Source organism: Scomber japonicus, chromosome 10 (assembly GCF_027409825.1).
Source record: "Scomber japonicus isolate fScoJap1 chromosome 10, fScoJap1.pri, whole genome shotgun sequence".
In the NCBI taxonomy this organism is placed as follows: domain Eukaryota; kingdom Metazoa; phylum Chordata; class Actinopteri; order Scombriformes; family Scombridae; genus Scomber; species Scomber japonicus.
In genome coordinates this window covers 34,677,741-34,701,740 of record NC_070587.1, presented here as the reverse complement: position 1 = coordinate 34,701,740, position 24,000 = coordinate 34,677,741, and the positions used below count along the sequence as shown (strand labels likewise).

The following is a 24,000-nucleotide window of genomic DNA, read 5'->3' as shown; positions in this document are numbered from 1 at the left end:
AAGAAGGAAGGAAAGGAGGGAGGAAGGAAGGAAGGAAAGAAGGAAGGAAGGAAAGGAGGGAGGGAGGAAGAAGGAAGGAAAGGAGGGAGGGAGGAAGAAGGAAGGAAGGATGGAAGGGGTGGAAGAAAGGAAGGGAGGAAGGAGGGAGGGAGGGAGGAAAGAAGGACAGAGGAAAGAAGGAAGGGAAGATGGAAGGGAGGAATGGAAGGAAGGAAGGGAGGGACAAAGAAGGAAGGGAGGAAGGAAGGATGGAAGGAAGGAAAGGAGGGAGGAAGGAAGGGAGGAAGAAGGAAGGGAGTACTTTATTTATCTGTGATGTTCTTCTTCTCTCAGCAATACTTCATCCTGCTGATCCTGACCGACGGCGTCATCACAGACATGGCCGACACCAGAGAGGCCATCGTCCAGGCGTCCCACCTCCCGATGTCCGTCATCATCGTCGGGATTGGGAACGCCGACTTCAGCGACATGCAGATGCTGGACGGAGACGACGGGATCCTGCGCTCGCCCAAAGGAGAGCCGGTCCTCCGAGACATCGTCCAGTTCGTCCCCTTCCGCAACTTCAAACACGTGAGTCTCCGACAGGAAGTAAGAATAATAATTAAAGCTGCAACAGCGCCAAAAACGCTAATTCAATTCAAAATGGACGATTTCCTGTTGGAGTTAGGGTTTGGGTTCTTTCTTTCCTCTGTCCTTCCTTCCTTCCATCTCTCCCTCCCTCCCTCCTACCTTCCTTCCTTCCTTCTGTCCTTCTTTCCTTCCTTCTTTCCTCCCTCCCTCCTTCTCTCTCTCTTTCCTCCCTTCCTTCTTTCCTTCCTTCCCTCCTTCTTTCTTTCTTTCCTTTCTTTCCTACCTACCTTCCTTCTTTCCTCCCTCCCCTCCTACTTTCTTTCCTCTGTCCTTCCTTCCTTCCTTCTGTCCTTCTTTCCTTCCTTCTTTCTTCCCTCCCTCTTACCTTCCTTCCTTCCTTCCTCCCTCCCTCCTACCTTCCTTCCTTCTTTCCTCTGTCCTTCCTACCTTCCTTCCTTCTTTCCTCTGTCCTTCCTTCCTTCCTACAGTCTGTCCGTCTTCCCTTCCTTCTTCCCTCCCTCCTACCTTCCTCCCTTCCTTCCGTCTGTCCTTCTTTCCTTCCCTCCTTCCTTCTTTACTACCTTCCTCCCTTCCTCTTTTCCTTTCTCCCTCCCTCCCTCCCTCCTTCTTTCCTCCCTCCCTCCTACCTTCCTTCCTTGCTTCTTTCCTCTGTCCTTCCTTCCTTCCCTACTTCCTTCTTTACTACCTTCCTCCCTTCCTCTTTTTTCATTTCTCCCTCCCTCCCTCCTTCTTTCCTCTCTCCCTCCTACCTTCCTTCCTTGCTTCTTTCCTCTGTCTGACATTTCCACTCATATTTTTAACCTTCCTGTCGTCCTCCCGGGTCAAATTGACCCCTTCTGTTTTGACTCTTTCTTCCTTCCTTCTTTCCTTCCTTCCTCCTTCCTTCCTCCCTTCCTTCCTTCCTTCCTCCCTTCCTTCCTTTTACCTTCCTTCCTTTTACCTTCCTTCCTTCTTTTCCTTTCTCCGTCCTTCCTTCCTCCGTCCTTCCTTCCTTCCTCCCTCCCTTCCTTGATTTGAGGACAACAGGAGGGTTAATGTATTTTGGATTTTATGAGTTGTATCTCCACCAGGATGCGTTTTCGCTGGGTCGGACATGAATGCAACCTTTGGTGAGTTTTGGGGAACGTTTAGGCAGGAAAAAAAATCGCACATATTTTTCAAAATGGCCGACTTCCTGTTGGAGTGACGTCATGGGTCCCACTGACTTTTTTGTGCGTCTGGACATGATACATATATATACCAAATTTCGTTCAAGTACATCAATCTTTCACATTTTTATTGAGCCATTTTGGCGAACCATAAAATCTGGTTCTGGGTCTGATACCACATCAGTTCATCTTTTCTGCTAATTATATCATTACATAATTATATATTATCATATATCACTTTTTAAACGTATTCCATTAAACATATGTTCATTTACAGGCAGCTTTGTTGTCCTCAACTTACTAATATTCACTATCAGCCCTGAAATGTTAAATATGGAGAGCAGATGGTGTTTAAAGATTAAGTTACAAGTTTGTGTGAACGACTGAGAACAATGAGCCCAGAGAGAGATGAAAGGAGAGGGGGGGGGGGGAGAGACAGAGAGAGAGAGAGAAAGAGAGAGAGAGAGAGAGAGAGAGAGGGAGAGAGAGAGGGAGGGAGGGACAGACAGAGAGAGAGAGAGAGAGAGAGATATTATTGAAGAAAATGAGTTTCCACTCTAAGAAGAACAATCTTCCAGCCAATCAGGCGTGAAGCATCTTTCCTCTCAGACTGAACAGCTGATTCATCTTCAACACTTTGACTCATATTAGTTTCCCTCCCGGCTTTTAATCCAACTGATCAATGACTTTCTGTCTTTGGCCCCAAAAAAGAGGCGAGGACAATCAGCGACCAATCACAGCGGGTCAAATCAAACCATTCAAAACAAAAAAATATAATAATAATAATAACATAGAACGGAGGAAAGAAGGGAGGAGAGGAGCGAGGGAGGGAGGAAGGAAGGAAGGAAGGAAGGAAAGGAGGAGGGAAGGGAGGAAAGAAGGAACGAAGAAGGAAGGAAAGGAGGAAGGTAGGAAGGAAGGAAAGGAGGGAGGGAGGAAGGAAGGAAAGGAGGGAGGGAGGAAGAAAGGGAGAGAGGAAGGAAGGAAGGATGGAAAGGAGGAAAGAAGGTGCAGTCGCAGTAGTCATATTAGTCACAGTAGTCAGATTACAGTTGCAGTAGTCAGATTACAGTCGCAGTAGTCATATTACAGTTGCAGTAGTCAGATTACAGTCGCAGTTGTCAGATTAGTTGCAGTAGTCAGATTACAGTCACAGTAGTCAGATTATTTGCAGTAGTCAGATTACAGTCGCAGTAGTCAGATTACAGTCACAGTAGTCAGATTAGTTGCAGTGGTCAGATTACAGTGGCAGTAGTCAGATTACAGTCACAGTAGTCAGATTACAGTCGCAGTAGTCAGATTAGTCTCAGTGGTCAGATTACAGTCGCAGTAGTCAGATTAGTTGCAGTGGTCAGATTACAGTTGCAGTAGTCAGATTACAGTCGCAGTAGTCATATTAGTCACAGTAGTCAGATTACAGTTGCAGTAGTCAGATTAGTCGCATTAGTCAGATTAGTTGCAGTAGTCAGATTACAGTGGCAGTAGTCAGATTACAGTCACAGTAGTCAGATAAGTTGCAGTAGTCAGATTAGTTGCAGTAGTCAGATTAGTTGCAGTAGTCAGATTACAGTCGCAGTAGTCAGATTAGTCGCATTAGTCAGATTAGTTGCAGTAGTCAGATTAGTTGCAGTAGTCATATTACAGTGGCAGTAGTCAGATTAGTTGCAGTAGTCAGATTAGTTGCAGTAGTCAGATTACAGTGGCAGTAGTCAGATTACAGTCGCAGTAGTCAGATTAGTTGCAGTAGTCAGATTAGTTGCAGTGGTCAGATTAGTTGCAGTAGTCAGATTACAGTCGCAGTAGTCATATTAGTCACAGTAGTCAGATTACAGTCGCAGTAGTCAGATTAGTCACAGTGGTCAGATTACAGTCGCAGTAGTCAGATTAGTCTCAGTGGTCAGATTACAGTCGCAGTAGTCAGATTAGTTGCAGTGGTCAGATTAGTTGCAGTAGTCAGATTACAGTCGCAGTGGTCAGATTACAGTTGCAGTAGTCAGATTAGTTGCATTAGTCAGATTAGTTGCAGTAGTCAGATTACAGTGGCAGTAGTCAGATTACAGTCACAGTAGTCAGATTAGTTGCAGTAGTCAGATTAGTTGCAGTAGTCAGATTACAGTCGCAGTAGTCAGATTACAGTCGCAGTAGTCAGATTAGTCGCAGTAGTCAGATTAGTTGCAGTAGTCAGATTAGTTGCAGTAGTCAGATTACAGTGGCAGTAGTCAGATTAGTTGCAGTAGTCAGATTACAGTCGCAGTAGTCAGATTAGTTGCAGTAGTCAGATTAGTTGCAGTAGTCAGATTACAGTCGCAGTAGTCAGATTAGTTGCAGTAGTCAGATTACAGTCGCAGTAGTCAGATTACAGTCACAGTAGTCAGATTAGTTGCAGTAGTCAGATTAGTTGCAGTAGTCAGATTACAGTTGCAGTAGTCAGATTACAGTCGCAGTAGTCAGATTACAGTCGCAGTAGTCAAATTAGTTGCAGTAGTCAAATTAGTCGCAGTAGTCATATTACAGTCGCAGTAGTCAGATTAGTTGCAGTAGTCAGATTAGTTGCAGTAGTCAGATTACAGTCACAGTAGTCAGATTAGTTGCAGTAGTCAGATTAGTTGCAGTAGTCAGATTAGTTGCAGTAGTCAGATTAGTCGCAGTAGTCAGATTAGTCACAGTGGTCAGATTACAGTCGCAGTAGTCAGATTAGTTGCAGTGGTCAGATTACAGTTGCAGTAGTCAGATTACAGTCGCAGTAGTCATATTAGTCACAGTAGTCAGATTACAGTCGCAGTAGTCAGATTAGTTGCAGTGGTCAGATTACAGTTGCAGTAGTCAGATTATAGTCGCAGTAGTCAGATTACAGTCACAGTAGTCAGATTAGTCGCAGTAGTCAGATTACAGTCACAGTAGTCAGATTAGTTGCAGTAGTCAGATTACAGTCGCAGTAGTCAGATTACAGTCGCAGTAGTCAGATTAGTTGCAGTAGTCAGATTACAGTCGCAGTAGTCAGATTAGTTGCAGTAGTCAGATTAGTTGCAGTAGTCAGATTACAGTCACAGTAGTCAGATTAGTTGCAGTAGTCAGATTAGTTGCAGTAGTCAGATTACAGTCGCAGTAGTCAGATTACAGTCGCAGTAGTCAGATTATTTGCAGTAGTCAGATTACAGTCGCAGTAGTCAGATTAGTTGCAGTAGTCAAATTAGTTGCAGTAGTCAGATTATAGTCGCAGTAGTCAGATTACAGTCACAGTAGTCAGATTAGTCGCAGTAGTCAGATTACAGTCGCAGTAGTCAGATTAGTCGCAGTAGTCAGATTACAGTCGCAGTAATCAGATTACAGTCGCAGTAGTCAGATTATTTGCAGTAGTCAGATTACAGTCGCAGTAGTCAGATTAGTTGCAGTAGTCAAATTAGTTGCAGTAGTCAGATTATAGTCGCAGTAGTCAGATTACAGTCACAGTAGTCAGATTAGTCGCAGTAGTCAGATTACAGTCGCAGTAGTCAGATTAGTCGCAGTAGTCAGATTACAGTCGCAGTAATCAGATTACAGTCGCAGTAGTCAGATTAGTTGCAGTAATCACATTACAGTCGTAACCTGGGATGGTTGCTATGGAGCTGTGATGGTTGCTATGGAGCTGTGATGTTTATGAAGGTAAAGTTTAAACATGTAAACAGTGATAATTGATAATAACACTGTTGTATAATCAACTTCCTGTTTGAAATCACTTCAGCATGATGAAGATGATGCTCTGTGCTGATGAAGGAGCACTCAGCTCATCTGATGCTTTATTCAATCAGGAAGAGAGAAAATAAACTATCAGAAATATTAGGATTAATAAAGGAAGGGAGGGAGGGAGGGAGGGAAGGAAGGAAAGGAGGGAGGGGGGGAAGGAGTGAGGGAGGAAGGTAGGGAGGAAGGTAGGGGGGAGGAAAGAAAGTGAGAAGGAGGGAGGGAGAAAAGGAAGGAAGGAGGGAAGATAGGAGGGAGGGGGGAAGGAAGGAAGGAAGGGGAGGAAGGAAGGAAAGGAGGGAGGGAGGGAGGAAGGAAGGAGGGAAAGACAGAAGGGATAAAGAAAGGAAAGGGGGGAGGGAGGGAAGGAGTGAGGGAGGGAGGAAGCAAGGATGGAAGGAAGGAAAGGAGGATCAATAATCATGTTTAAAGCTCACTCTCAGGATCTGAAGGTTTCATTTCTATCTGACTTATTGAACTTTTAGGAAAAATGAATAAAAGATGATAAATGTGTTGAGTAAACAGCAGGAAGGTTGAGATGAAGACATGAATAATATTTATATGATGGAAAGGTTTTAATAAAAGCCCTGAAACAATAACACAATCTGTCTGAGAGGGGGGGGGGCGGGGGGGGGCAGAGAGAGAGAGAGAGAAAGACGGGGGGAGAGAGAAAGAGAGAGAAAGACGGGGGAGAGAGAGACATAAAGACAGAGAGAGAGACAGAGAGAGAGAGAGAGACAGAGGGAGAGGGAGACAGCGAGACATAGAGAGAGAGAGAGAGAGAGAGAGAGAGAGAGACGGACAGATAGAGAGACATAGAGAGAGAAAGACAGAAAAAAAGAGAAAAAAAAGAAAGAGAGAGACAGAGAGAGTTTATGCATTTTCATTATATCCAATTAATGTAACTTAAATAAAGTGATATTAGTGTATTATTATTCTGTAGTAAACTGGTTGACTTTGTATGAACAGTGAGATCATTTGTCCTTCAGGAGAAAAATCAGATTGTGTGTTCACAGTTTACATCTGTTGTGTTTTCATATCAATAAAACGTTCATAAGAAAATGAAACATCAGATAGTGAAGCTTTGGAAAAGAGGAAAGAAAGACTGCATTTTGAAACTTCATGATAAACATCTGGATCATATTTCTGTCCAACAGAGAACAAGTGGAACACACACACACACACACACACACACAGTCCAGCTGGAAACACAATCTGAAAAGTTCTGACAAAATAAAACTAATTAAAAATGCTGATTAAAAAGATCAGCAGACTTTTAGGTTCTTTCTTTTCATTGAAGAGAAGAAAAAACCTTCAGAATAAATATGTGTTCTGACTTTGACCAGAAACATGGACGCTACGTCTGAGAGCTTTCTGCTGCTAACTCAGCTGCTAGCCGGACGGCTAGCTCGGCGGCTAGTTCGGGTGCTAACTCAGCTGCTAGCTCGGCAGCTAACTCAGCGGTTAGCTCGGCGGCTAACTCGGCTGCTAGCTCGGTGGCTAACTCAGCAGTTAGCTCGGCGGCTAACACAGCTACTAGCTCAGTGGCTAACTCAGCGGTTAGCTCGGCAGCTAACTCAGCTAACTGGCTAACTGTAGACTGTAGTAGTAGTAGTGTGTGCTGAATGTATTTCTACCTCTACAGCAGCAGGGACGGGTTTATGCTAATCCTAGCTCCACAATTCAAAACTAAATGGTTGAAATGCTTTTTACACCTTTTTTATAAATACACTTATGACTTAACACTGTAATGTTCTGACTGACGTTTCCTCCTCTTCCTCCTCCTCCTCCTCCTCCCCCTCTTTCTCCTCCTCCTCCTCCTCTTCCTCTTCCTCTTCCTCAGGCGTCTCCGGCTGCTCTGGCTAAGAGCGTGCTAGCAGAAGTGCCCAACCAGGTGGTTGACTACTACAACAGTAAGGGCATCAAGCCCAAAGTGCCGAGTCAGTATCAGTCTTCCAGGTCGTTTGGACCCTGACCCCAAAACTACGACTGCTGAGACTAATGTTTACTGTTCTGTGTTAAAGCGGACGTTAAAGGTGCAACACGCAGCATTTTACCTACACACACACACACACACACACACACATATACAGACAGACACTCACACAGACACACACTCTCACACACACTAAGACACTAACATTCACACACACACACACACACACACTAACACACACAGACACTAACACACACACACACACACACACATAAACACTAACACACACACACACACAGACACTAACACACACACACACTAACACACACACAGACACTAACACACACACACACACTAACACACACACAGACACTAACACACACATACAGGCAGACACTAACACACACACTAACACACACACACTCTCTCTCACAAACACTCACACACACACACACTCTCTCTCTCTCACACACACTAACACACACAGACAGACACTAACACACACACTAACACACACAGACACTAACACACACACTCACACACACACACAGACACACACACACAGACACTAACACACTCTCACACACACACACACACACACACACACTAAGACACTAACACACACACACACACTCTCTCTCTCTCACACACACACACACACACACACACACACAGTTTACATCAGGAGGTTAAATATAATATTAATTTTATTAATAAAGAGTAGAAGCTGAGCTGAAGCAGGGTTAGGGGTTTAGTGCATGTTAAAGTTAAACTGTGATATTAATAAGAATTTAAAATGAAAGTAAATCAAACTGAACGTAATGACTATAAGTAGCTGTTACTGTGTTTAACATGCATCATAATCTACCTCTAATAATAATGATAATAATAATGATAAACTATTTCAAACGTTAGCTGATGATCTGTTAATGATGTCACAAAGTTTCAGCTTTTCAGATTAAAAGCACATCAGCGCTGTCAACTTTTCAGATTAAAAGCACATCAGCGCTGTCAGCTGTGTAGAAACCATCTCGGTCGTAGTTCAAAGGGATTAAAATAACTTTCTAGGTAGGATGGAGGGAGGAAAGGAGGGAGGAAAGGAGGAAGGAAAGAAGGGAGGAAAGAAGGAAAGGAGGGAGGGAGGGAGGAAAGAAGGAAAGAAAGGAGGGAGGAAGGAAAGAAGGAAAGGAGGGAGGAAAGGACGAAGGAAGGGAGGAAGAATGAAGGAAAGGATGGAGGAAGAAAAGGAGGGAGGTAAGAAAGTAGGAAGGATGGAGGAAGAAGGAAGGAAAGTAGGACGGAGGAAAGAAGGAAGGAAGGTAGGAAAGGAGGAAGGAAGGAAAAAAGGGAAGGAAGAAGTAAGGAAAGGTGGGAAGGGAGGAAGGAAGAAGTAAGGAAAGGAAGGAAGGAAAGAAGGAACAGTCAAAACATAACGGAGAGTAGTTTCTCCTGGTGGACGTTCATGGTATTACACTCAGTTGTTTACATAACTAATAATGATAATAATTATATTTATAATAATGCATTTTATTTAAAGCACAACTTACAAGACATAAAAGAACAAAAGCACATCAAACCGTATAAATCAGGTAACATTAACGTAGAAGTTTGTATAATTTGACAAAGATAAATAATAATAAATATAAATATAGTATCAGCTCCTTTCTCCCTCTGACCCGTCGGATCGTAGCAGCAGATCATTCATGAATCAAACACTCAAAGTTTAAAGAAAGAAGATCAAAAATCTAATAATGAAAAATGAACTGTTTAAAGGGAATAAACTAACTTTCTAGGTAGGATGGAGGGAGGGAGGAAAGAAGGAAGGAAGGGAGGGAGGGAGGAAGGCAGGAAGAAGGAAGGAAAGGAGGGAGGGAAGAAGGAAGAAGTAAGGGAAGGAGGGAAGGAAAAAAGGAAGGAAAGGAGGGAGGGAAGAAGTAAGGAAGGGAAGAAGTAAGGAAAGGAGGGAGGGAAGGAAGGAAGGAAGGGAAGAAGTAAGGAAAGGAAGAAGTAAGGAAAGGATGGTTAGTTATAATTAATAAAAATAAATAAATAAAAAGTCATTTTTCATTATTTGATTTTTGATGCTAATTAAAGAAGGAATGATACACAGCAGCAGGGTTAGTTTAAGCTCCGTGTCAGATAAATGCTAACCGTAGCAGCTTTAGCGTCCGCTGTGCATGCAGGGTCCAGACACAGTGTCACACACACACACACACAAACACACACACACACACACACAAACGCTGCTTCCCTGCAGACAGCATGACGGCCAGGGAACCGGTCCATGGAGGAATGTATGAAAACCCCCTGTGCCCCCCCCCTCCCCCCCCCCCCGTGCCCCCTATGCCCCCCCCCATCCTTCCTCTGGGTTGTTTTTATAAGACTTTATTGAGGTTTTGCTGAAGAGAGAGGAGGAACACAGCCCTTAGCAACCATGGAACACAGCCCTTAGTAACCACGGAACACAGCCCTTAGCAACCATGGAACACAGCCCTTAGCAACCACGGAACACAGCCCTTAGCAACCACGGAACACAGCCTTTAGCAACCATGGAATACAGCCCTTAGCAACCATGGAACACAGCCCTTAGCAACCACGGAACACAGCCCTTAACAACCACGGAACACAGCCTTTAGCAACCATGGAATACAGCCCTTAGCAACCATGGAACACAGCCCTTAGCAACCACGGAACACAGCCCTTAGCTTAGTAACAAAGTAACAAACTAACTGATTCACTCATTATCTAATTAGGTAAGTAGCTAACTCTGCTCTGATTGGTCTGTGCCCCCTCATGCCCCCTATGCCCCCCCCCCCCCCCCCGTGCCCCCCCATCCTTCCTCTGGGTTGTTTTTATAAGACTTTATTGAGGTTTTGCTGAACTTGTCTCCAGGCTGGTGTGTGTTGAAGCGTTTTTTGGTGCCAGGTGAACGTCCTCGGTGAGGCAGAAGCATGAACTGTTGTTTGCATGCTCATCTCCACGCGGCCTCGTCCAGGTCGCTGCTTTCTGTTTCCTGCTAGTGAATAATAATAATAATAATATGAGTAATAATGATGTTTACAGTGTTCCCGACGAGGGGGCCGTTCTACTCTGACGCATGTTCACATGTAAACGATGTGTGAGTAGCTTTAAAAGCACAACCTGAGTCTCTGAGGAGACATTTAGAGACTCTGAACACCTGTCCGCCTCTCTGTCCGCCTCTCTGACCAATCACAGCTTTATCTGACCTGTACAGGACGTTTAGTTTTAACCCTGTAAACTCTGAACCATCAAGTAATTATTTAATTTTTTTACCTTCTGACAAATAATTAGCATAAAGCTCAGTGATTAATAAGTGATGAATTCATAAATCAGTTAAACTAGTTTTAAAAGCAGCATCAGGTTTGTTAAAATGTACATTTAGTAGTTTTGTTGGTTTTATATCATTTGAAATGAGTGAGACTGAAAATGTCAAATGGTGTAACCACAAAAGACCTAGAAAGAAAGAAAGAAAGATAAAGGAGGAAGAAGAGAAAGAACAAGAAGTAGGAGGAGAAAGAAAGAGGAGGAAGAGGAGAAAGAAAGGAGGAAGAGGAGAAAGAAAAATCACCTAGGAAGACAGAAAAAAGGAAAGAAAGATAAAGGAAAAAGAAGAGAAAGAACAAGAAGTAGGAGGAGAAAGAAAGAAAGGAGGAAGAGGAGAAAGAAAGAAAAGAGGAAGAGGAGAAAGAAAGAAAGAAAGAAAGAGAAAGGAGATGTCATACAAACGGATCACATGACTCACTTGGTGTTTCAGGGTTAAAATTAAAACGTACAGCTGATGTTTTTTTGTTTCTGTATTTTACATCTTTATTTTCAACGTGCTTTGATGCAACAGAAGAAGAATATTTCCCGCTCTGTTTGTTCTGATGACGAGATGACGGACAGGTGTCGGGTCACATGACTTATCGTTGTGTTGACATGACTAACTGACTTATGATAATAAAAGTTTTATCAGTAACATCTGTGTGTGTGTTTCTGTGTGTGTGTGTGTGTGAGAGTGTGTTTTTCTATCCTGGTGGGGACCGAAACCTGACATATTACCAACCCTGTGGGGACCGACTCCTGGTTTCCATGGTAACGAGCATTGTAATCAATAGCAAACAGCCTCCTGATAGGCCTGGTCCCCACAAGGTTGGTTTTCCTGACTGTGTGTGTGAACCCCAGAGGTCACACACGGTACTGCAGTGTGGGGACCTTTTCCTGACAAAGTGTGTAAGTGTGTATATTAGCATGTTAGCTTCGTATTAGCATATTAGCTTAGCGATTAGCCCCCTGGGTTTCAATCCAACATTTGTTCAAATACTGAATATGAATTGTACTGTGGCTAACAGTGATGTCAGCTGTATGCTAATAGACGTTAGCATTAAAGGTCCCAACGAGGGGGGGAGGGGGGGGGCAACATTCAGGTTTCAGATTCATTTGAGTTTTTGATATTTAAAGTCATTTTTTTGTTCAAACTGTCTGTGTCCGTGTGTTTCTCTGTGTGTGTATCTGTCTGTCTGTCTGTGTGTGTGTATGTGTGTGTGTGTCTGTCTGTGTGTGTGTGTGTGTGTATATGTTTAATGAGCAGCTTTTATAAATGACTCAGTTTCTATCAGACAGAAAAAACCTTCAAGTCTCATTTTTATTTGAGTTGCAGCAGAAAAACAAACAAACAGACGGAGCTCAGAGTGAGTGAGTGAGTGTGTGTGTGTGTGTGTGTGTGTGTGTGTGTGTGTGTGTGTGTGTGTGTGTGTGTGAGAGAGTGAATGAAGAGCCGCCGTCTGTTTGTTCTGTTGTGTTAATATTTGACCAAATAAGCAGACGGAGCAAACTGAAACACTTCTGCCTGGTGATTCTAACATTAGCATAAGCTGCTAACATTAGCATAAGCTCTGCTATGATGAGCAGCTCTCACATAGGAAGCAGTCAGGTAACGATGCTGTAAACAGTCACACGAACTGTTTCCTAAAACAAAGGCATGAAACTTCAAATTCAAAGCTTGTCCAGCAAATATTAACGAAGGGTTAAAACTTGATGCTACATGACCCGATGAAAGTGGAGAGTAGGTTAGATAAAATCATATACTATGATATTTTTTACCAAATGTAAGGCACTAGGAAGGAAGAGAGGAAGGGAGGTAAGAAGGAAGAAGCCTCTTTCTCTGCTCCCAAACGCTGTGTGGGCGTGGCCTCTGAGTCCGCTGAAGCCCCGCCCCCTACCGAGTGTCACCTGTCAATCAAAGTCACCACCTCTAGCTTCAGATCAACCTTTAAATCCATGTTTCCACAAAAGGAGGACTGTGGGTTTAGTCCATCACTTCCTGTAAACATGATGAAGGATCTAATGCTCAGTATGAACAGGAGGAATCATTACACACACACACACACACACACACACACACACACACACACACACTGACTGTTTCTGCTGGTTTAACCCTCCTGTTGTCCTCGAGTCAAGGAAGGAAGGAAAGAAGGGAAGGAGGGAGGAAGAAAGGGAGGAAAGGAAAGCAGGAAGGGAGGAAGGAAAGGAAGGAAGGACAGAGGAAAGAAGGAAGGAAGGTAGGAGGGAGGGAGGATGGAGGAAAGAAGGAAGGAAGGGAGGGAGAAAGGAAAAGAGGGTGGAAGAAAGGGTGGAAAGGAAAGGAGGAAGGACGGAGGAAAGAAAGATGGAGGGAGGGAGGATAAAGGAATTTCAGTCATCTTCAGGCTGCAGCTTCCCTGTTTAACTTCATAGAGATATGTTCTGCCTTCAGGAAGATGGCTCAGATTTAATACATTATACCAGTCTGTGTGTGTGTGTGTGTGTGTGTGTGTGTGTGTGTGTGTGTGTGTTACCGTCAGCTGTCTGAGTGTTTAACCTCATAAAGAGATTCTCTCAGCCGTCCCAACATCCTCCGTCAGCAGTAATTAAAACCTGAAGCTGTTTGTTTGGAGGCGTGAAGACGAGGAGGAGGAGGAGGAGGAGGATGACAGGAGGAGGAGGAGGAGGAGGAGGATGACAGGAGGAGGAGGAGGAGGAGGAGGAGGAGGAGGAGGATGACAGGAGGTTATTAACTCTGCCAACAGGACAAAAGCTTCACAGAGCAACGCCTCGACTCGACTGCGACCTGCTGTCACTGCAAACACAAAGCTGAGAGAGAGAATCAGAGACTGTTTCAGATCCATGAACACAGAGGACAGATGAACTCCATGTGAGTCACAGCTGAGACCTCGCTAAAAACACCTGATTCAGCAGATCTGTGGTTCTGTGGATCTGTGTGGGGGGGGGGGGGGGGGGCATCGGGAGGGACGGGACAATTCCCAGCCGGTCAGTGACGTCATGAATACTCTGGAGGCCGGCCATCCCAAGGGAGTGTGCAGATCCTCTACTGTCATGACTTCAAACTCTCCAATAATACGCTAGCTGTATATATTTGTGAATTTGTGATGAATCTGCTGGTGGAAGCTCAACACAGCTGGAGCTGTTCAGTAAGGAAACCAGTTAAATTAGAAACCAGTTAAATTAGAAACCAGTTAAATTAGAAACCAGTTAAATTAGAAACCAGTCCCGGTGGATTTTAAGGCCTCACTCTGTTGATGTCAACACTTTACTCTGAAATCTTTACTCTGAAAAACTTTTAATCAAACTTCCCTCTGAGTGAAACAGTCAGCAGAGTCTCTTCACTCTGAGACAGTTTCTGTGACTTTGACTGGATAAAAGCTTCATTAAAACAGTTTAATTAAAGAAGGTTCAGCAGGTCTTTAATGAGCCGAGCCGATAAGAGCAGGAGGAGACGGAAGAACAGCCAATAGGAGGCCAGCGTGCCTGTTTAAAAGCTCATATCAGTGTTTACACTCATCATCCCTGCTCTGTTTCCATGGAGACTAAACAGCAAAGCTCAGCGTAGAGTTCGATCAGCTTCAAACTACAACCAGCAATTAACAAACTCAAATCAAAAACAGGATGTGGATTATTTTATTGTTGGTTATTTTAAAATGTAAAAAAACCTCCTTATTTATCTTCTACTGGTCCTTTATGCAGCGCCTCAGTTCAGCCTCTGTCTGTTAACAGGCCGTTTTAGCTCCCTAACCCTAACCCACCCCCCCTCCTCCTGATAAGCTCACTCTGCTCTGATTGGTCGGCTTCAAGAAGCTTCTATATAAACTACCACCGTAGCAACCACGGAACACAGCCCTTAGCAACCACGGAACACAGCCCCTAGCAACCACGGAACACAGCCTTTAGCCACCACGGAACACAGCCCTTAGCAACCACGGAACACAGCCCTTAGCAACCACGGAACACAGCCCTTAGCTACCACGGAACATAACCCTTAGCTACCAGGAAACACAGCCCTTAGCAACCACGGAACACAGCCCTTAGCTACCACGGAACACATCCCTTAGCTACCAGGGAACACAGCCCTTAGCAACCACGGAACACAGCCCTTAGCTACCACGGAACACATCCCTTAGTAACCACGGAACACAGCCCTTAGCAACCACGGACCACAGCCCTTAGCTACCACGGAACACATCCCTTAGCAACCACGGAACACAGCCCTTAGCAACCACGGAACACAGCCCTTAGCAACCACGGAACACATCCCTTAGCAACCACAGAACACAGCCCTTAGCAACCACGGTACACATCCCTTAGCAACCACGGAACACAGCCCTTAGCTACCACGGAACACAGCCCTTAGCAACCACGGAACACATCCCTTAGCAACCACGGAACACAGCCCTTAGCAACCACGGAACACAGCCCTTAGCTTAGTAACAAACTAACTGAGTCATGATCTAATTAGGTAAGTAGCTAACTCTGCTCTGATTGGTCGGCTTCAGGATTTCACTTCTTTTTCTCCTTCTTTACTCCAAATGTTCAATGTCTCAAATCACATCTGAGATATGAGAGTGGAGACGTCTTAGCAACCAGCTTAGCAACTGGCGTAGCAACCGACTTAGCAACCAACTTGGCAACCGCCTTAGCAAACACCTTGGAAACCGCCTTAGCAACCAGTTTAGCTACCACCTTAGCAACCGACTTAGCAACTGCCTTAGTAACCGCCTTAGCAAACACCTTAGCAACCGCCTTAGCAACCAGTTTAGCTACCACCTTAGCAACTGACTTAGCAACTGCCTTAGCAACCACCTTAGCAACAACCTTAGCAATCGACTTAGCAACTGCCTTAGCAACCACCTTAGCAACCGCCTAAGTAATGGTTAGCTAAGTAATGGTAATAAGTAAGTTATGGACTAAGTAATGAAATAACAAATTAAGTAATGAACTTAGCATGTAAGTAGCTAACTCTGCTCTGATTGGTCGGCTTCAGGATTTCACTTCTTTTTCTCCTTCTTTACTGCAAATGTTCAACTTCTCAAATCACATCCGTACATGTTGGAGCTGAATCACATCTGAGATATGAGAGTGGAGATGCCTTAGCAACCGCCTTAGCAACCACCTTAGCAACCAGGAGTACATAACAGCTGATCTCATCGGAACAGTAAAACAAACATTACAACATGAAACCTTTTTACCGACCGTCCTTCCAAGAAAAAAATGACAACATTGTTTCATGTGCCCCAAAAATCACGTTGCCGTAGCGGTGGCAGCACCCTCTGGCTGCTGTCGTCATGGTGACGGGAGCAAAGGAGGAAATCAGGTGACGTTAACCATCATCTTTATAAACACAACCCTTTAACCACATTATCATTATTATTGATTAACAGTGATGATGTCATCCTGCTGATATTTGCTCATTTATCGTTCTGGAGTCACATGATCAAACCTCACATCTGCTGATCTGCTGTTCTCCGTTGGTTTTAGGTCTTTATTTTTCAAATTGCATGTTTTTTCTTACTGTTAAATGTTTTATGTAAAGCACATTGAGTTGCAATTAGTCTCTACACCAATTCACATTCATAACTTTCACCATCAGTCATTAATAAAAGTTTGATTTATCCTTAATGAAGCTGTCAGAGAGTGTGTGATATTTATTTATGGAGTAAAATGACATTTACAATCACTATTTATGGTCCCAGAGAACAATTTATAGATTATGAATGTTTGAATTTGTACATTTGCATATATATATATATATATATATATATATATATATATATGTATATATATATATATATATATATATATATATATATATATATATATATAAATGTGTATCAGCTGCAAAAAACTCATTTTATTTCCATGTTTGTATATTGTGGGATGCAGTTTCACAGCCAGCAGCCACATGTTGGTGTTTTATGAATGAGCCTGCAGGAGAGAGTCCTGACACACATTTCAGGCTTGAACGCAGCCAGCAGTGAATGTGGCGGAGCAGCAGGAAACATGGAAACATGGATTTGAATAATGCAAGATTCAAAATATTCATAAATGCTGTTTTGTAAATGTTTCATGAGGAAGGAAATTGTTGGTCAGGTTTCATACACAGATACTCACAGTGTGTCAGAAACATTGAATATTAATATATTCAGATGAACATGAGTTTCCTGTCACAGCTTCACACAGCAGCTCCATACAGAGGATCTCTATCACTGTAATACCACCTTAACATCACTGTAATACCACCTTAGCATCACATTCCTGGTATCAGCCTTCAGCTAACAGGTTCCTCTCCTGTGGAACCAGCAGACACCCTCTCTATGTTTAAAGTCTGTGTAAAGTAAGAATAAAAATGTGTTCTGAGTTTGACATACCACAGAAAAGTGTGTTGTTAACCATCCTGCCAAATTTGAATGATTAAAAAAATCACCAAATATATGAAATTAGGCTTCAAAGTTGTGTAAAAATCAGCCTCTTTCTCTGCTCCCAAACGCTGAAGCCCCGCCCCTTACCAAGTGTCACCTGTCAATCAAAGTCACCACCTCTACCAGAAACATGGACGCTACATCTGAGAGCTTTCTGCTGCTAACTCGGCGGCTAACTCAGCGGCTATCTTAGCGGCTAGCTCGATGGCTAGCTCGGCTGCTAACTCAGCTAATTGGCTAACTGTAGACTGTAGTAGTAGTCTTCCTCTCTCTCCTCTCCTTCCTCTCTCTCTCCTCCTCTTCCTCTCTCTCCTCCTCTTCCTCTCTCTCCTCTCTCCTCCTCCCTCTCTCTCTCTATCCATCTATATCCATTAACATTCATGTACTATTAATGCTTTCAATAAGCTAACCTTGTCTGCTCTCTGTCTCACAGGTAATCGTAGCCTGTAGACGTCCGAGTCCTTCCAACTTCAATGTTGATTGTTTTTCTCTATTATCCTTTCAGCGTAACCATGGTTACAGAGGGGCATGGGCAGCAGCTCATTTAAATATTCATGAGCAAGCCAAAAAACAGTCGTCCTCCAGGGTCAAATTGACCCCGTCTAATTCTTCCTCCATCCCCCTTTCTTCCCTCCTTCTTTCCTTCCCTCCTTCCTCCATCCTTTCCTTCTTTCTTCCTTCTTCCTCCCTCCCTTCCTTTTTTCCTCCCTCCCTCCTTCTCTCTTCCTTTCCTCTGTCTTTCCTTCTTTCCTTTCCTCCCTCCTTCCTTCCTTCCTTCTTTCCTTCCCCCCTCCTTTCCTTCCTTCTTTCCTTTCCTCCCTCCTTACCTTCATTCCCTCCTTTCCTTCCTTCTTTCCTCCCCCTCTCTTTCTTTCCTCTGTCCTTCTTTCCTTCTTCCCTCCTTTCCTTCCTTCTTCCTTCCTCCTTCCTTTCCTTTCCTCCCTTCCTTCCTCCCTCCTTTCCTTCCTTCCCTCCCTTCTTCCCTCCTTTCCTTCCTCCTTCCCTCCCTTCTTCCCTCCTTTCCTTCCTTCTTCCTTCCTTTCCTTCCTTTCCTTCCTTTCCTCCCTCCCTCCCTCCCTCCTTTCCTTCCTTCCTTCCTTCCTTCATTCCTTCCCTCCTTTCCTCCCTTCCTTCCTTCCTTCCTTCCTTCCCTCCTTTCCTCCCTTCCTTCCTTCCTTCCTTCCTTCCTTCCTTCCTTGACTCGAGGACAACAGGAGGGTTAATATAAATCCTCCTTTTCTACTTCACTTCCTGCTCAGAAACATTTTTATATGTGTTTCTGTTTCTCACTCTTTAATAACATGTATATATATTTATTACACTCTGTCTCTCACTGCACTTTAAATCCTCTTTCTCTTTATCGCATCCTTCATTTCGTCTCTTTTTCTTCTTCTCTCTGCCAATTCCAGCCGTATGAATACTCAAAGCTCATCTATGATTTATGGATATTTCTGCTTTATTATCTTCTACTTCCTGTTTAATCACACGTAGTGTAGAGTAAAGAAGTTAGGAGGGAGGGAGGAAGGAAGGAAGGAAGGAAGGAAGGAAGGAAGGAAGGAGAGAGATGTCACCATCAAAAATATCACTACTGATTTATTTATTCAAATAATCCTTTAAATTAATAATAATGAACATCTGGAAGCTTGTTTCACTGTCTGTGTGTGTGTGTGTGTGTGTGTGTGTGTGTGTGTGTGTGTGTGTGAATGTATGTGTGTGTGTGTGTGTGTGTGTATGTGTGTCTGTGTGTGTGTGGTGTGTGTGTGTGTGTGTGTGTGTGTGTGTGTGTGTGTGTGTGTGTGTGTGAATGTATGTGTGTGTGTGTGTGTGTGTGTGTGTATGTGTGTCTGTGTGTGTGTGGTGTGTGTGTGTGTGTGTGTGTGTGTGTGTGTGTGTGTGTGTGTGTGTGTCTGTGTGTATGTGTGTGTGTATGTGTCTGTGTGCATGTATGTATGTGTATATGTGTCTGTGTGTGTGTATGTGTGTGTGTATGTGTGTGTGTCTGTGTGTGTGTGTGTGTGTGTGTTTGTGTGTATGTGTGTCTGTGTGTATGTGTATGTATGTGTGTGTATGTGTGTGTGTTTTGTTGGATATGATAATGAGTTTCCTCTCCTCTGTCACTCAGCTCGTCTCTCTCATCCTGTTCCAGTATCAGCAGCTGCCAGCCGAAGCCTCATCTCATCAGACCTCCACTTACATCACACCTACTCTGCCTCTAACATATATATATAATAAAATAATAAAGTAATAAAATAATAAAGTTTCACTCAAGGTATAACCACCACAGAGTCAGAAGTGATAGTTTAAAATGTGATTGAGTCTTCAGGGAATGATGCTGCAATCCTCTGCAAGCCGGAAGTTGATTGTTCCGAGTCAATATTCCCAAACTTCCAGTCTGAATATTTCCCACCTGTATGTTTCACTTCACTCCGGTAATTTTATAGTGATATTATGGTAATTTTATAGTGATATCACAGTAATTTTATAGTGATATTATGGTAATTTTATAGTGATATCACAGTAATTTTATAGTGATATTACGGTAATTTTATAGTGATATCACAGTAATTTTATAGATATATTACGGTAATTTTATAGATATATTACGGTAATTTTTATAGTGATATTATGGTAATTTTATAGTGATATCACAGTAATTTTATAGTGATATTACAGTAATTTTATAGATATATTACGGTAATTTTATAGTGATATTATGGTAATTTTATAGTGATATCACAGTAATTTTATAGTGATATTACGGTAATTTTATAGTGATATCACAGTAATTTTATAGTGATATTACAGTAATTTTATAGATATATTACGGTAATTTTATAGAGATATTATGGTAATTTTATAGAGATATTATGGTAATTTTATAGAGCTATTCTGGTAATTTTATAAAGATATTACGGTAATTTTAAGTGATATTACGGTGGCATTATTTTAACGTGGCATTATAGTGATTTTAAGGTGGTATAATGATTTAAATGTGGTATTATAGTGATTTTAAGGTGGTATAGTGATTTTAAAGTGGTATTATAGTTATTTTAAAGTGGTATAGTGATTTTTAGGTGATATAATGATTTTAAGTTGGTCTTATAGTGATTTTAAGGTGGTATTATAGTGATATTAACGTTGGTATTATGGAGAGATGAAGGTGATGTGATGGATATATTAAGGTGGCATTATGGTGATAATGAGATGGTTTATGATGATATTAAGGTGGTATTCCTCGCTGAGGCTGTACACTGAGCTTCCTGTCTGTGCTCAGCAGGAAGATGTTTAATCTTTGTTGCTGGTATCGATCCGTCAGAGCTGGAGGTGGAGGCTGAGATGTGTGTGTGTGAGACAATCTCCCAAAGAGTGTGTGTGTGTGTGTGTGTGTGAGACAATCTCCCAAAGAGTGTGTGTGTGTGTGTGTGTGTGTGTGTGTGTGTGTGTGAGCAGCTAAATGGATTACTGGACAACTGGGGGACTCAGTGTGTTGTTATCAGTGTGTATCTCTCTCTCTCTCTCTCTCTCTCTCTCTCTCTCTCTCTCTCTGTGTGTGTGTGTGTGTGTGTGTGTGTGTGTGTGTGTGTGTGTGTGTGTCTGATACTAACCTGCAGTTTGTCTTTGTTTTTTTTAGGAGAAAGGAAGCAGATAAAATCAAGCTGATCATTCATGAATATGTGACTGTTTAGTTTAAATGATCCCAGTAATGATCCACTGTGAGCTCTCCACACATCCATCATCCCTCCTTCCTTCCTTCCTTCCTTCCTTCCTTTCCTTCCTTCTTCCTCCCTCCCTTGACTGTTTAGTATAAATGATCCCAGTAATGATCCACTGTGACTCTCCACACATCCATCACTGAGCAGAGACAAAGGACATCGTACTGTTCAATATAAGTAACTTAAAGTCCAGCGTTCTTCTTCCCTTCCTTCCTTCTTCCTCCCTCCTTTCCTTCCTCCCTTCCTTCCTTCTTCCTCCCTTCCTTTCCTTCTTCCTCCTCCCTCCCTTTCTCCTTCCCTTCCTTCCTCCTTTCCTTCCTTCTTCCTCCCTTCCATCCTTCCTTCTTCCTCCTTTCCTTCCTTCTTTCCTTTCCTTCCTCCCTCCTTTCCTTCCTTCGTCCTTTCCTTCCTTCGTCCTTCCTCCTTTCCTACAGTCTTCCTCCCTTCCTTCTTTCCTTCCCTCCTTCCTTCCTCCCTCCATTCCTTCCTTCTTCCTCCCTTCCTCACTCCCTCCCTCCCTTCCTTCCTTCCTCCCCTCCTTTCCTTCCTTCCTTCCTTCTTTCCTACCATCTTCCTCCCTTCCATCCTTCCTTCCTCCTTCCCTTCCTTCCTGCTTTCCTTCCTTCTTCCTTCCTTCCTTCCTTCCTCCCAAAAGTATAATTCAAAACAACTGGATCCCAAAAAGGTCAGACCCCCCCTCTGGCACACCAACTTGGCCTCTTCCACTTCCTGTCCACCACAATAAAAGAGGCCATCGTTACTACTTACTCTCTCTCTCTCTTCCTCCCTCTCTTCCTCTCTCTCTCTCTCTCTCTCTCTCTCTTCCTCTCTCTCTTCCTCTTCCCCTCTTCCTCTCTCTCTCTCTCCCTCTCTCTCTCTTCCTCTCTCTCTCTCTTCTCCCTCTCTCTCTTCCTCTTCCCCCTCTTCCTCTCTCTCTCTCCCTCTCTCTCTCTTCCTCTCGCTCTTCCTCTCTCTCTCTCTCTCTCTCTCTCTCTCACTTCCTCTCTCAGACAGTCCTGCATGTTAACCCCTCTTTGCTGTTGGTCTCAGCTGGCGGCCGTGATGTGTGTGTCTCTGTGTGTGTGGTGTGTGTGTGTCTGTGTGTCTCTCTGTGTGTCTCTGTGTGTGTGTGTGTGTGTGTGTCTGTGTGTCTCTCTGTGTGTCTCTGTGTGTGTGTGTGTGTGTGTCTGTGTGTCTCTCTGTGTGTCTCTGTGTGTGTGGTGTGTGTGTGTGTGTGTGTGTGTGTGTGTGTGTGTGTGCAGACGCAGTGAAGCCTAATCTGTTCTATCGTTGAGCGTTTCTCTCTCTGAGGGTCTTTTTGGGGGGGTCTGAGGCAGCAGCTGCTTCGTCCTGATAAATAAAAACCCTCTCAGAGAGGAGCCGGGATTCCCTCACACACCTGAACCACAGGATCAGTGTGAGCTCAGCAGGTCCTGCTAATTCACTACTGAAAGACTTCTGATAAATCCTATATATATATATACTGTATATATGTTGCTGTGAAAAAAGTATTTGCAGCCTTATGAATTTCTTTTGTTCAGACCGGATCCAGACGGAGCCTTCTGTCTGTGCTCTGTGTTCATTTCCTCCATATTTCTGCACCTTGAGTCAAGGAAGGAAAGGAGGGAGGAAGGAGGGAAGGAAGAAGGAAGGAAAGGAGGGAGGAAGGAGGGAGGGGAGGAAGGAAAGGAGGAAGGAAAGAAGAAAGGATGGAGGAAAGAAAGAGACAAGGAGGAAAGAAAGCGAGAAGGAGGGAAGGAGGGAAGGAAGGAAAGAAGGGAGGAAAGAAGAAGGAAGGAGGGAAGGAAGAAAAGGAGGGAGGAAAAGAAGAAGGAAGGAGGGAAGAAAGAGAGAAGGAGGGAAGGAAGGAAAGGAGGGAAGGAATGAGGGAGTAAAGAAAGAAAGAAAGAGGGAAGGAAGGAAAGGAGGGAGGAAAGAAGAAGGAAGGAGGGAAGAAAGAGAGAAGGAGGGAAGGAAGGAAAGGAGGGAGGAAAGAAGAAAGGAGGGAGGAAAGAAGAGACAAGGAGGAAAGAAGAGAGAAGGAGGGAAGGAAGGAAAGGAGGGAGGACAGAAAGAGAGAAGGAGGAAAGGAAGGAAAGGAGGGAGAAAAGAAGGAAGGAAAGGAGGGAGGGAGGAAGGAAAGAGAGAAGGAGGGAAGGAAGGAAAGGAGGGAGGAAAGAAGAAAGGAGGGAGGAAAGAAAGAGAGAAGGAAGGAAGGAAAAGGAGGGAGGAAAGAAGAAGGAAGGAGGAAAGAAAGAGAGAAGGAGGGAAGGAAGGAAAGGAGGGAGAAAAGAAGGAAGGAAAGGAGGGACGAAGGAGGCAAAGAGGAAGGAAAGGAGGAAGGAAAGAAGAAAGGAGGGAGGAAAGAAAGAGAGAAGGAGGGAAGGAAGGAAAGGCGGGTGATAGTGATGAGGGGGAGGGGGGGTGACCAGAGGAGGGGGGAGGAGGAGGAATGAGGAAGAAGAGGAGGAGGAAGAGGAGGGGGGAGGAGGAGGAGGAGGATGAGGAGGAAGAAGAGGAGGAGGGGGAGCCTTTCTTTTTTCCTTTCTTTCTTCCTTCCATCTTTCATTTCCTGTCTTCCTTCCTTCCTTCCTTCCTTCCTTCCTTCCTTCCTTCCATCTTTCTTTCCTTCTTTCCTTCCATCTCTCTCCTCCTCTCTCCTCTTCTTCCCCTCCCTCCTCTCTCTCTCCCTCCTCCTCTCCTCTCCTCTCTCCTCTCCTTCCTCTCTCTCCTCCTCTCTCTCTCCTCTTCCTCACTTTCCTCTTCCTCTCTCTCCTCTCCTTCCTCTCTCTCTCCTCCTCTTCCTCTCTCCTCCTCTCTCTCTCTCTTCCTCACTTTCCTCTTCCTCTCTCTCCTCTCTTCCTCTCTCTCTCCTCCTCTTCCTCTCTCCTCTTCCTCTCTCTCTCTTCCTCTCTCTCTCCTCTCCTCCTCTCTCTCTCTCCTCCTTCTCCTCTTTCCTCCTCTCTCTCTCCTCTTCTCTCTCTCTCTCCTCTCTCTCTCTCTCTTCCTTCTCTCCTCTCTCTCTCTCTCCTCTCTCTTCCTCCTCTCTCTCTCCTCCCTCTCTCTCCTCCTCTTCCTTTCTCTCTCTCACTCTCTCCTCCCTCTCTTCTCTCCTCTTCCTCTCTCTCTCTTCTCTC

General features: G+C 43.9%; 1 protein-coding gene across 1 annotated transcript in view; it reads left to right on the top strand.

Moving 5' to 3' along the window:
- cpne4a (copine IVa) overlaps positions 1–7,434 on the top strand; it is a 46,958-nt gene extending 39,524 nt beyond the window's left edge. The window contains exons 14-15 of the mRNA XM_053327345.1: positions 334–570; positions 7,303–7,434. Coding sequence (XP_053183320.1) covers positions 334–570; positions 7,303–7,434 — 369 coding nt within the window. The remainder of the gene's footprint in view (positions 1–333; positions 571–7,302) is intronic.
- The last annotated feature ends 16,566 nt before the right edge of the window (positions 7,435–24,000 follow it).